The sequence below is a fragment of the Mercenaria mercenaria genome, chromosome 6, assembly GCF_021730395.1.
Source record: "Mercenaria mercenaria strain notata chromosome 6, MADL_Memer_1, whole genome shotgun sequence".
Lineage (NCBI taxonomy): Eukaryota > Metazoa > Mollusca > Bivalvia > Venerida > Veneridae > Mercenaria > Mercenaria mercenaria.
Genome location: NC_069366.1, coordinates 1,773,105 through 1,786,180, shown reverse-complemented (window position 1 = coordinate 1,786,180; position 13,076 = coordinate 1,773,105). Strand labels below are relative to the sequence as shown.

Below are 13,076 nucleotides of genomic sequence, written 5' to 3'. Positions count from 1 at the left end.
GTGACAGTTCAATAAACAATGAGTATTTTTAATCAAGCAAAGGTGGAATTCAATGTCTATCTCAAGTTGATATCTGTTTGATGTGTTGGTACCAAAATATGCTATACAAGCAAAAAAAGTTCTTGTAAAATAGAGTTGCGAATACTGCTAATTTAATCCTGACGAAAGTTATTTATTCACCGCATTCGGTGTTCATGTAAACAAGTACCCTGATATAAGATCCTATGGAAAATGTTCTTGAAAAGGTGTTAGCCCAACAGAGTGAAATTGCTGTGTTCATAAATTAAGACAAGATCAACTGAAACAGCAGTATCGAAGCTGAATTCTGAAATGCAATAGCTGAAACTGTCGGAAAGAGTTCAGATAGGTGCAGGATTTTACGTAACACGTGTTTATAACCTTCAGGTCAATTGGACAATATTCAATAAATAAGTAAGTTATCTGAGTAAAATAATATTCTGACGGACTGTCGTCACTTTTTGTTTTAAAGCGGATTGTAGACAGGTAAGAAAAATGAGCTTCTGTTACATTAATAGTCCTCTATTTTCATTTAACATGTTTAAGTGTCCTGTTTAACTTTCAATGATGCAATAACATGAATAAGTACAGTTACGTGCACTGCTTATCCTCCCAATGTAAGGAAACATTGGAATTGACAGGATAGGCAGTCGAAGAAGCTTTAGTGGACGTTGTATGACTATAAGCCAAATAAGTTTAACATGTTTAAGTGTCCTGTTTAACTTTCAATGATGCAATAACATGAATAAGTACAGTTACGTGCACTGCTTATCCTCCCAATGTAAGGAAACATTGGAATTGACAGGATAGGCAGTCGAAGAAGCTTTAGTGGACGTTGTATGACTATAAGCCAAATAAGTAGTTAGGCCTACAAAGGTAAATAAATGAGAGAGAAAACCATTACACAAAAACTGATTAGTTTTTACCACTTAACGTAGCCATTTCAGTCTCACATAATTATGTTTATATGCTGTTACGGATCTTAATAGACGCGGCCATCTGAAAATGAAAAAAAACAAACAAAAAAACGTCAGTTAAGTTATGTTAGCTAGAACCCCTTTTAATGTGACTCCTTGTGAAACGTTGAGTATTATCCTAAGCACAGGTGGCAGTAACGTACCTAGGATACAGGATGGATCCATGAGCCATATGCACCTAAATTTACTACAATTATAATGTTTTCTTAGGAAAAAAATGAAAAAAAAATTTGCTCCTGTGACAATGAGCCATATGAGAAAGGTGATCAAGAACAGTTTGACATGTGCATTGCTTCCAGGTCCGTATTTTTTTTCAAAACAATATTTCCTTATCAATGGTTGGCCGCCTTTTCGGCAAAAGATTAACCTTTCAGAAAAACCTTACTTCAAAACCTAGTTCCAAACTGTTTACGCATCACGAGCGAGCAACGGCATACGAAACGATAATGATTTCTCCACCCGAATAAATCCCACACATTTTTCGCACCGAAGTCTCCCCCCTAGAACACATCAAGCACACAGTGCGAGTCTAAAATAACGTTATAACCGTTCATAACAGACTAAACACAAACTAACAAGACCGAAAACTAGGTTCAATCCTACTTTGTTACTTACAAATTCGCTATTTAACATTTTCGCTTTCGGAAATTACCTTCGCCTGCCATGATTACCGTTGACAAGACGGTGGTTGTAAAGAACGTTTTCATTGACGGAGACAGTTTACATATTTCAAACGTGCGATAAAATCCAAAGAGTACCCGAATATAAACAAGCAGCGATGGCTCACGAGGATTATTTACCAAATTCAAATAAATAACAACTGGTAAGTAATTAAGTTGAATTGAACCTTATTTTTAGTCTTGTTAGTTTGCATTTAGCCTATTCTGACTGCTTGTAGTGCTATTTTTAACTGACATGGTGTACTTGATAGGGGGAGACTTCGGTGCGAAAAATGTGTGGGATTTATTCGGGTGGAGAAATCACTATCGTTTCGTATGCCGTTGCTCGCTCGTGATGCGTAAACGGTTTGGAACTGGGTTTTGAAGTAAGGTTTTTCTGAAAGATTAATCTTTTGCCGAAAAGGCGGCCAACCATTGATAAGGAAATATTGTTTTGAAAAAAAATACGGACCTGGAAGCAATGCACATGTCAAACTGTTCTTGATCACCTTTCTCATGGCTCATTGTCACAGGAGCAAATTTTTTTTCAAAATGGCTTATTGTCATTTTTTTCCTAAGAAAACATTATAATTGTAGTAAATGTAAGTGCTTATGGCTCATGGACCCATACTGTATCCTAGGTACGTTACTGCCACCTGTGGCTATATGTAGGAAGTATTTTCTTAGGTTTACCTGCATGGGAAAGGGGTACTTTTGTCTAGGATTTAAACCATTATATGCTATATAATTATAATCTTATCCCAACATACTTTTTTGACTACGTGTCAAATCTACGTAGTACCGATGACTATATAACTTATACTATAAAAATCTAATAATAACTGCGATGTCCCAAACCGAAAGTGAAAGTAGAACTTTTCTAATGAAGAATTTTGCCACACTGTCGGGATTTTTGGGGAACCTGGTTATTTTTAATACTACGTAATATTGATATTGTACAAGGAATACTATTTTCTTTCTCCGAAACAGGAAGTTTTTAAGTAAATATTATATAGATACACGCTTACTGTTCGTTTTTTTTTAAATCACATTTCTGGAAGTTGTATACAGTCATACTCGGGATATATAGTTCAAAATCGGTAAGGTGAAATATGCAGTTTTTCAATATACATCTAAAATGTCTTATATTTATGATATATGGTTAAAGAAAGAAGACAACTAAAGTTTGCAACGCGTTTCGTATAATTAAAATACTTCCACAGGCAAACAAACTTGGGATGGGATAGACATTAATATCAATATCGAATACCTACGATGAAAACCGTTTCCAAATAAACGGACATATAAAATGTAATTATTCATATTTATGAAAAGCAGTTTTAGTTAAGCCACAAAGACACAGAAAAGTTGATTAAACAAACTATGAACTCTGGACACTTTAATCAACCACATGATCTGCTCAGCTGTTTTTTTTACGTAAATACACAATTGTAATCATAACCGTATGCGTGGCCTTTGTTGCCGTAAAGTGAGTTTAATTAATGAGACTAACTTGTTTATTCAACGGTTTAAGATTTAACAGAAGTAAAACAGTTGTAAATAGCTATAGTTTATGTACATTTGTACAATATCAAGTTTTTGTACGAGTGTTTTGTATTTTATTAATATATAGTAAAATAGTTTTATTATTAGATTGACTTACTCAAATTACGTGATTTTTTTTTGCGTAAAATCACGTTATATTTATACTTTTTCTTATTAACACTTTGTGAATGCTTGACAGAAGCATTTTATCGAGGAAAGTACTCGTTTGACTGTCTTCGACGCTTTTTGTCATATTTAAATCCGTCAAGTGATTAACTAAAGATAGAAGCAAATATTAGGTACAATACATAAATTTAGTTATTTTTCTCGTGTTTATGATAGGCCTACCGAAAAAAGCACGTTGGTTGGCCGCTGGCAGTATTTAAGTTCAGTTTTATTAGCGTAACGGTTACGTTAATAAAACTGAACTTGAATATCTTATCTTTTTCATGTTTAAAACGCACAATTTTTTTGTGTTCATCATGGAAATACAGGATGCAAATTGTTTTTCATTTTTTAAAACAAAATTACGATTTTTAAATAAATTTAAAGCGTATATTATCTATAAATGATAAAATTTATTTTTAAACAAAAGTAGACATGTTAAACCTTTAATATTAAAGACACATGTAATGCATATACATTGTACATGTCATGATATATACATGGCGACAATTGAAATTTGTCTGTTTTGGGTTTAACGCCGTTTTTCAATGTAGTATTTTATTCATGTAACGGCGGGCAGTTAACCTAACCAGTGTTCCTCGATTCTGTACCAGTACAAACCTGCGCCCGGTTGTTCGAAACTTTAACCGGCTGTTAAACTAACCTCCGGTTAAATTTTTATTCAAAATACTAGACTTGGTGGGACAAACTAGTAGATGTTTTGATTTTATTGTAAAGATTTTTCAGTGTTCAAGATTCTTACCTCATACATTTGTTGTTTTTTTTCAGAGTCTTTTGAAATGCTGAAAATAACCTTAAAAGTTAATCAACCGTTAGCTTACTAGTAATCGCCTGGTAAAGGTTCGAACAACTTGGCCCTTGTACTCCGCAAGTAACTGCCAACTTCCCAACATGAATCAGAGGTGAAGGACGATTGATTAGCATTTAAACATGGAACAATAAACAATGAAGATGTCCGTAACATATGACATGAATGTAACTATGGTGTTATTTATAAAATAGCTGGTTGTCCTTTCATTTCAATTTGCTGTTCATATTTTCTCACGCCTTAATTTCTATTTCTGAAGAAGAAAAAAACAAAACAACTCTCCAACAATTCATGTGCGTTGCAATCTGAAGTATTAACGAGATTTAAAGCAATGCAGTTAGTAATTGTTTTAAAATGTTCCAAGTGTAAATGTTATCTAAAGGTATCTAGGATAAGTTGTTTTACATTATACTGCGTAAACATGTAATATACTAAATCATTATATTTTTTTTCTGGAAAACAACTTTCAGTTGTATTCATTTATGTTTATTCTGATAATTCATAACAAAATAATATTTGGGAAAGGACACGACACACATTTATACATTATTATAAATTATCTGACAAACATTTTCCGCTTATTCATGCATTTTTACCGTATTTTAATGTTGCATTACCAGAATACGCAATAGTTCTATGTCGTGTTATGTCTGTATAAATTAGTTTCCTAAAAGTACATTCTGCAACGTGCTATTGGCATATAACATTCATGCCTGTAATGTACTTAATTGCCACGTTTTGCCTACAAATGCACTAGTTAAAAAGACTTTCTTTCTTTCAGATAGTCACTTATTCATGTACTTTAGTCCGCGTGGTAATTGATATAACTGGCAAGAACTATTGAAAGAACTTGTTGTATACAGCGCAGCACAGTGATGGAGATGAAATGTTGTTCAGACGTAAAGCTTTTAGTATGTATCATCATAGTTTTATTCGGGATGGGATCCTGGATTGCTATCAATGGAATATGGGTGGAGTTGCCCATCCTTGTGGACCAGCTACCCGAGGGTTGGAACCTGCCCTCATACATGACTGTAGTGATACAGATTGCTAATGTCGGACCTATCGCGTACACTATCTGGAGCTTTCTGAATCCAAAGTCATCCTTCGAGAAACCTGTTGTGCTACTGATGGTATTTGTCGGGTCTGCTGCCTCGTTGCTCCTTGCGTTTTTTTGGATGGAGACGTCGGTGGTCGGAGGCGTGGAGCACAGCACGGCCTTGCTCATACTCATGTTTTTCTTGTCACTAGTTGACTGTACGTCATCTGTCGTTTTCCTGCCATTTATGAACACATTCAAACCTGGATATATGACTTCATACTACATAGGAGAAGGATTTAGTGGACTTGTACCTAGCTTAGTTGCTCTAGGTCAAGGTGTCGGGCAGGTCGAATGTCAGAATAAAAGTTCAGTAAACGCTACATCCAACGTCACCGAATATTCTATACAAGCAGTGTATCTACCATCAAAATTTCCGGTGGAAGATTTTTTCCTTTTCGTATTCGCCATGATGGTTACATGTGGAATAGCATTTATATTGCTGAACTATATGCACTACTGTAAAACCGAACATGTCAACAACAATAAGAAGAATTTGTACGAAATGGACATTAACTCCACTGCTTCAAGTACTCAGAAATTTGTCGAGACAACTGGCGATGAAAATATTGACTTTCAAGGGAACAAAAGGTCTGAAAATGAAGGAATATCGTCAAAGAAGATGTCAACCACAGGCTATCTGTATTTTCTGTTTCTGATAGCATGGGTGAATGCTTTGACAAATGGAGTTCTGCCTTCAGTTCAGTCCTACGCGTGCCTGCCATACGGGACTGAGTCTTATCATCTTGCCGTAACGTTGTCAAACATTGCCAATCCGGTTGCTTGTTTTATCGCCTTCTTCCTGCCCGTCGGATCTGCCGGAGTTATAGGATTGATCTCACTTGTCGGCACTCTGGTTTCTGCGTACATTATGGTGTTGGCCGCCGGCAGCCCAACTCCGGTGCTTGTTGAATCCAGCGCTGGTGGCATATTAGTGGTAAGTGTTTTAATTTTAGGGTTAGTGAACCTTCTGCGTAATGAAATGCTATGGTTTGATGTGTCGCTAGATATTGCAAGGGGCCTCCAAGTCGCTGACTTCAAACCACTTGTCCGTCACAGTTGCGGGTTCGAAACCTCGTTTGGGGTGTAGCATGTTGTTGTACAAGGATGCCATCCAGCTGGCTTTCGGCAGATTAGTGGTTCTACACAGATGTTTGTCGTGATGAAACAATGCCAAGAAGAGAACCTGGTGTCTTTCATCACCTTGGGAACCTGGGAAGTCGCTATATCAATATGACATTTGATTTTATAAGTCATAGACACCAAATGTCTACAGTAGATAATTACGTATGTATACGGTAATGTTGTGAGAGATGATGTTTATTCAAATATTTCAAATGATTTTACTGATTGTTTTGCAAATCAGTAACGTTACTCTTTGTATATCGACGCATAAAATATATTATTCTTTTACCATTGTGGCCTGTCACCTGATTCTGACGTTAATTTGCACATTAGATCACTTTCAACTCTGTAGATACTGGATTGCTTTTTAGGTTAAAGCTGATTCTACAATACCTTTATATTCCTTGTATGACTTTAGTCAAAAACATAGCTGTTATAGGTTTCAGGAAGACATTTTTTTTTTCAGGTCATTGCCTATGTGGCGGTCTACTTAACCTTGACCTTTACTAAAGTTTCTGTAGCAACACTCTTCAGATTTGAAGGAAGGAAAGGTTTGCTGTGGTGCGGTGCTATAACTCAACTAGGATCGGCCGTAGGAGCAGCTGTTATGTTTGTCATCGTGAACGTGAATAGCTTATTTCAACAAAAATACCCATGTACTTGATAGTGAGATCAGTCTAGACGTTCATTTTAGTGATTGATTAATTTTCATAATTTTGGTACAAAGAGGTGAACAAATTTTAAGCAAAACGTAGACAGGTATAAACTTTCACTTACGGCATATGCTCGTGATCTTTAGTAGATTTTTAGGTATCAAAGAATTGCAAATGACTTAATCAAAATTGAACATGATGATATACTGTATACGTAGTTAAGCGTTTACCGTCGCAGTCAATAAAATGGTAATTAATACATTGTATATGAATCTCTGTATAGGCTCCAGATATAGTAGTTCTGGACGTCAAATGTGGCAAGAGGAGCGGTTACACGTACCGCGGACTAATATTTTTGAATACGTAGACCCGTCTATTGAATAATCATTTAAGTGTAATACGGTTCCTTTATATAATTTTGATTCTTAAATGTATTTTATATAAAATAGTGGAGCAAATATTTTAGCACTCTTTCCCGGTGCATGTATGGCGACAATCGCAAATATGTTTATACTGCCGTGTTTTGATGAAAATAAATATGTTTATTTTTTCATATCAGAATATAATTATATTTATTTACATTCCTCTATCACAGATCTGTAACATTTATTAACTTAGGTTGAATGTTTATATAATGTTTTATTTATGTAAGATACTTTTTCTTTTTTGTCTTTCTATCCTTTGATAATTGACCTAATTTCTGGATTAAACATTGATGTGCATCATGCAGAATTATAAACTGTTTTGCGACAGGATTATCCTTTTGGTATTTGAGAATCTCATTTATTTAAAAAAAATAATGACTTGTTTTCGGAAAGAATGTGCAGTCAAGCACTATTGCACCAAGACTAAATTGACTGCCTTTTATAATAATTGTTTTGTTAGTATTACTCAATAACAGATTTTTCTACATGTTCATATAATGAGCCTGTCTCTAATCAAGTTAGTTTTTAACCTTTAACATGCTAAATTTCTGAAATGGACTGGTCCATCATTCAATGTGGGCAATACCATTTATCATTCAAAGGGGTGTTCACTGAAAATTTACTGACTGAATAGCGAACATTGCAGACCATGATCTTGGTCTTCACTGGTCGCAAAGGCAGAATCAGTTGCAGCTAGCAGGCTAACATTAGTTGATTATAGATATTTTCTCCAGAAACTCGGGGGCGTTTGTCATTTTACTGCACTTTATACATTTAATGGTCCAGAACGTATATGGAAATCGATTTGTTTAAGAATTATTTGCATTTTTCAGCGTTAAGACGGGTATAAACTGCACCAGGACTTCTTGCGAGTCCGTGAATCGCGCTTGTGTTTATAACGATTCATTCGCAACACAGTTATGGCCCTGCGCCGTATTAAAATGAATATATATCTAAAAGGGTCTAAAAGTTTGTGCCGCATATATTCGAAAGAGCGGTTGACCAAGGGTTATGAAACATTATAGGAATATTATTCAGCAAGTGAAGTTGTGCACCTAGAGATTTCACTCGTGGAGACCAAAGTTATAGCCATTGATTTGTCAGAAATATGCATAAAAGGGCATAAAAGTTGTGTCGCCTGCATCTCAAAAACATTTACCTAAGTGTCGTAAAACATTACAGGCTTTTAAGTATGAGTATTATCCAGCATGTGAATTTGTGCACTTGAGATTTGTTTCGGATTTCATTCTGCAAGACCAGAGTTATGACCCCTGACTTTATCAAAAATATGGGTTATGGTCGTAAAAGTATTTGACCGAAAGTCATAAAACATAAGAGGATTGTTATGTAACATGTGTTGTGCATCTGGTGTTTTGTTTGGGATTTCATTCAGCCAGACTAGAGTTATGGTTCTTGACGTAGTGAAAATACTTTTGAAGTGCATAGTCTGTGTTGCATGTATGTTTGAAAATATTTCACCAAGAGTGATGAAACGATGTTCAGTTAAAGGAATGGCGGGGTCCAGTGTCCCATCGACACGCATCTAGTTTCTTTCTATACAAAACATATAGCAAATGTAAATATATCAAATTAAATGTGTTTAGATGTATCCGTCGGCGCTTTGGTAAAGGCTAATTACCATCTACATTAAATTATTTACATGAAGAGATCTTGGGTCTGACCATATATAATTATGTTAATGTATAAAAGATGTTAATAGAAAACTGAGTTGCGTGAAATCTTTGTTTTTGGATTTACAGTAGATTTTGTATACATGTAGTTGTTTACTTGTATGAATATGAATGCTATGAATTAGTCTAAATTCTGTTAATCTTCTCATCCGATTACGATAGTTTTCTTTCACTTATGTATGTTGTAATATCTATTGTTATATTTTCCTTGCCGGCAAACAAAGTGCGTGGGATGAGCTATTGTGATCACTCACCATCTGTTGTACGTACGTTTTCTGTTCGGATGGAAGCCATTTTCTACAAACAACGTCTCATTTGAAACTGTCTTGTGTAAGGTGATTAAGTTCTTCGGGTAGGTTCTTTTCCGAGTTGTTCAAAGAATTCCGCAAACAATCACTTAATCCGATTTTGAAATACTAATTTCCACTGGGTCAAACTTTAAATACATTGGATTCATCAAAAAACATGGCCGCTATTATATATATTGTATCCCATTATACAATGGGAACTTTCAGATATTCTTGTCAGAAACTTCGTACCCGATTTTGAAATAACCTCACAAATAATTAATGGATGACCCTGTCAAGATTTCTAAAATTATTCTGATGGCTTCCAGAGGGCGTGGTCACTTTTTCATATATGGTTTTGTAAGAAATAGGAACATGGGACCTTCCTTCGATAGTCGCCATATGACCTATGCATGCAATTGTGTCGGTGTGACGTTAAACCCAAGGAAGAAAGAAGAACTAAAAGAGTGAATTGTACTTGCTCCCAACTGATATAATTGGGAAAACCATTTATTCCAATTTTATTTATTAAATGCATTATGACATCTTCTGGTATTTTTTTGGCCCCAAACCATTTCATTTATGACAATTTATCAATAACTTAATTTATTTTACAAAACGATTATGTATAGAGATAAAATTTCATTTAGTTTGTTTATGATTATGGGATTTTAGTTATTGAATAGGTCACTATTTACTTAACACATATTTCAAAGACTCTTCTTAATTTCTAATTCTAATTAAATAACCTCTTTTCATGAACGGCTGGATTAATCTTCGTCAAACTTGATCTGTAGCATCATATTATATGAACCTCTCCCAATTTTGTTAAAATTGGGGAGTTTGGCCGCTTTTATGGGCCAGTTGAGCTTAAAATAGAAATACCTGTAAGTTACTTCTTCTCATGAACCGCATAATGGCTTTTCATCAGACTTGGTCTGTAGGATCGTTAGGTATTCTCCCAATTTATTCAGAGTGGAGCGATTGGCCCATAGAGCTTAAAACGGAAATACTTTTAAATTAACTTTTCTCATGAACTGTCAGATGGATCTTCACTAAATTGTCTGTAGCATCATCAAGGTTCTTTCCCAAAAGTTCAAACGGAGGCGATTGGTGCCTTTTAAGGGCGGCTATAGCTTAAAACAGAAATATTTTTCGACAACCTTTCGAGAACTTGGTCCGTTGCATCACTGTACGGCCTGCTTTCCACTTTGTTCATATGGGGGCACTTGACCCCTTTTAGGAGTCGACTTTTCATGAACGGCCTGATTGATCTTCACCACACTTGGTCTGTAGCTTCATTGTAAGGTCCTCTTCCAACTTTGTTCAAATTGGGGCACCAAGGGGTCATTAGAGTTATATATAGAAATACTTTAAACAACTTCTTCTCATGAACCACTGAATGCAGATAACCATTATAAACAGACCTTTAAAAACACCCACTGCCTCCTTCAGTGGTGTTTTTCCCCACCCAATATTAAAGAGGCATGAAGCATATAGCTTGTCATCTGTCATACTAATTCATGTAAACTTCTACTGCCTCTAGAACTTTCTGTGGTCCTCTTTCAGAGTTGCACACTCTAGCCTATTTCAGCTCCGAAACTCTGTGAGCGATCTAGGGCCATCATGACCCTCTTGTTTCTTTTATTTGTTTCAAGCTTTGGCAATGATATACATTTTGTATAACCTCATTGTGTGTAAAAGTTTGAGGTTATGTTTCAAATAGATCTATATACTCAGTCTTTCCCATGTGGTTTTCGTTTTTACAATGTCGCAAGGAGAGCAAGTAGTACTCCAGACATCTGTGTTATTTGTTCGTACTAAACGTCATCTCAACGCAAAGAGAAGATAACTGCTATTGACATTAAAAAAGAGTTGTCCGTTTTTTTGGCTCCGAGATGACGTTTTTTTCTTTTCAGCTTTAGTGATCGCCCTGTGTCCGTCGTCCGTCGTCGTCCGTCCGTCCGTCCGTCGTCAACAATTTGACTGTTAACACTCTAGAGGTCACATTTTTGGCCCAATCAATGAAACTTGGTCAGAATGTTACCCTCAATAAAATCTTGGACGAATTCGATATTGGGTCATCTGGGGTAAAAAACTAGGTCACCAGGTCAAATCAAAGGAAAAGCTTGTTAACACTCTAGAAGTCACAATTTTGGCTCAATCTTTATGAAACTTGGTCAGAATGTTACCCTCAATAAAATCTTGGACGAGTTCGATATTGGGTCATCTGGGGTCAAAAACTAGGTCACGGATCAAATCAAAGGAAAAGCTTGTAAACACTCTAGAGGTCACAATTTTAGCCCAATCTTAATGAAACTTGGTCAGAATGTTACCCTCAATAAAATCTTGGACGAGATTGATATTGGGTCATCTGGGGTCAAAAACTAGGTCACCAGGTCAAATCAAAGGAAAAGCTTGTTAACACTCTAGAGGTCACACTTTTGGCCCGATCTTAATGAAACTTGGTCAGAATGTTACCCTTAATAAAATCTTGGACGTATTCGATATTGGGTATCTGGGGTCAAAAACTAGGTCACCAGGTGAAATCAAAGGAAAAGCTTGTTAACACTGTAGAGGCCGCATTTATGACTGTTTCTTCATGAAACTTGGTCAGAATGTTAATATTGATTATCTTAAGGTCCAATTTGAATCTGGGTCATGTAGGATAAAAAAACTAGGTCACCAGGTCAAATCAAAGGAAAAGCTAGTTTACACTGTAGAGGCCACATTTATGACCTTATCTTAATGAAACTTGGTCAAAATGTTAATATTGATGATCTATAGCTCAAGTTTAAATCTGGGTTAGGTGGGTTCAGAAACTAGGTCACCAGGTCAAATCAAAGGAAAAGCTTGTTAACACTCTAGAGGCCATATTTATGACTGTATCTTCACGAAACTTAGTCAGAATGTTAAACTTGATGATCGTTAGGATAAATTTGAATCTGGGTCATGTCGGGTCAAAAGCTAGGTCACCAGGTCAAATCAAAGGAAAAGCTAGTTAACACTGTAGAGGCCACATTTATGACCATATCTTAATGAAACTTGGTCAGAATGTAAATCTTGATGATCTTTAGATCAAGTTTAAATCAGAGTTAGATGGGGTCAAAAACTAGGTCACTAGGTCATATCAAAGGAAAAGCTTGTTAACACTCTAGAGGCCACATTTATGACTGTATCTTCATGAAACTTAGTCAGAATGTTAATCTTGATAATCTTTAGGTCAAGTTCGAATCTGGGTCATGTCGGGTCAGAAACTAGGTCACGGGGTCAAATCAAAGGAATAGCTAGTTAACACTTTAGAGGCCACATTTATGATCATATCTTAATGAAACTTGGTCAGAATGTTAATCTTGTTGATCTTTAGGTCAATAGGTCAGGTGAGCGATACAGGGCCTTCATGGCCCTCTTGTTTCAGTTTGTGTTATAAATCAATTGGGTATGTATTTAATGTTTGATTGAACAGGTGGTTTGAAAATCGTTGTATACTATGTGTTTACTTAGATGTGAAATTTACAAAATATGCTTTGGTCTATTACGGGATATTGCTTCTTTATTGTAATAAAATCAAAATCGTTAATTGTGATAAAATATTTATTAATT

The 13,076-nt window shown here is 35.6% G+C and overlaps 1 protein-coding gene across 3 annotated transcripts; it reads left to right on the top strand.

Moving 5' to 3' along the window:
• The first annotated feature begins 395 nt into the window (after positions 1 to 395).
• On the top strand, positions 396 to 13,053 carry LOC123549750 (solute carrier family 52, riboflavin transporter, member 3-B-like). Of its 3 annotated transcripts, none has more exons than XM_045338079.2 (3): positions 396 to 504; positions 4,975 to 6,229; positions 6,884 to 13,053. In XM_045338079.2, exons 2-3 carry the CDS (start codon positions 5,069 to 5,071, stop codon positions 7,079 to 7,081), a joined length of 1,359 nt encoding a protein of 452 aa, XP_045194014.2. In that variant the 5' UTR covers positions 396 to 504; positions 4,975 to 5,068; the 3' UTR covers positions 7,082 to 13,053. The 3 variants fall into 3 exon arrangements, with proteins under 3 accessions (XP_045194014.2, XP_053400927.1, XP_045194017.2); XM_053544952.1 differs by lacking the exon at positions 396 to 504 and adding an exon at positions 1,509 to 1,822 and having other exon boundaries at positions 4,979 to 6,229; XM_045338082.2 differs by lacking the exon at positions 396 to 504 and adding an exon at positions 4,142 to 4,360.
• Positions 13,054 to 13,076: the final 23 nt, after the last annotated feature.

What these genes read in the sequence shown, in the direction of transcription:
- LOC123549750 (XM_045338079.2), top strand. Translation starts at nt 5,069, where the DNA reads ATGGAGATGAAATGTTGTTCAGACGTAAAGCTTTTAGTATGTATCATC. An exon ending in GCGCTGGTGGCATATTAGTG is followed by an intron (nt 6,230 to 6,883) that starts GTAAGTGTTTTA and finishes TTTTTTTTTCAG; the next exon opens with GTCATTGCCTATGTGGCGGT.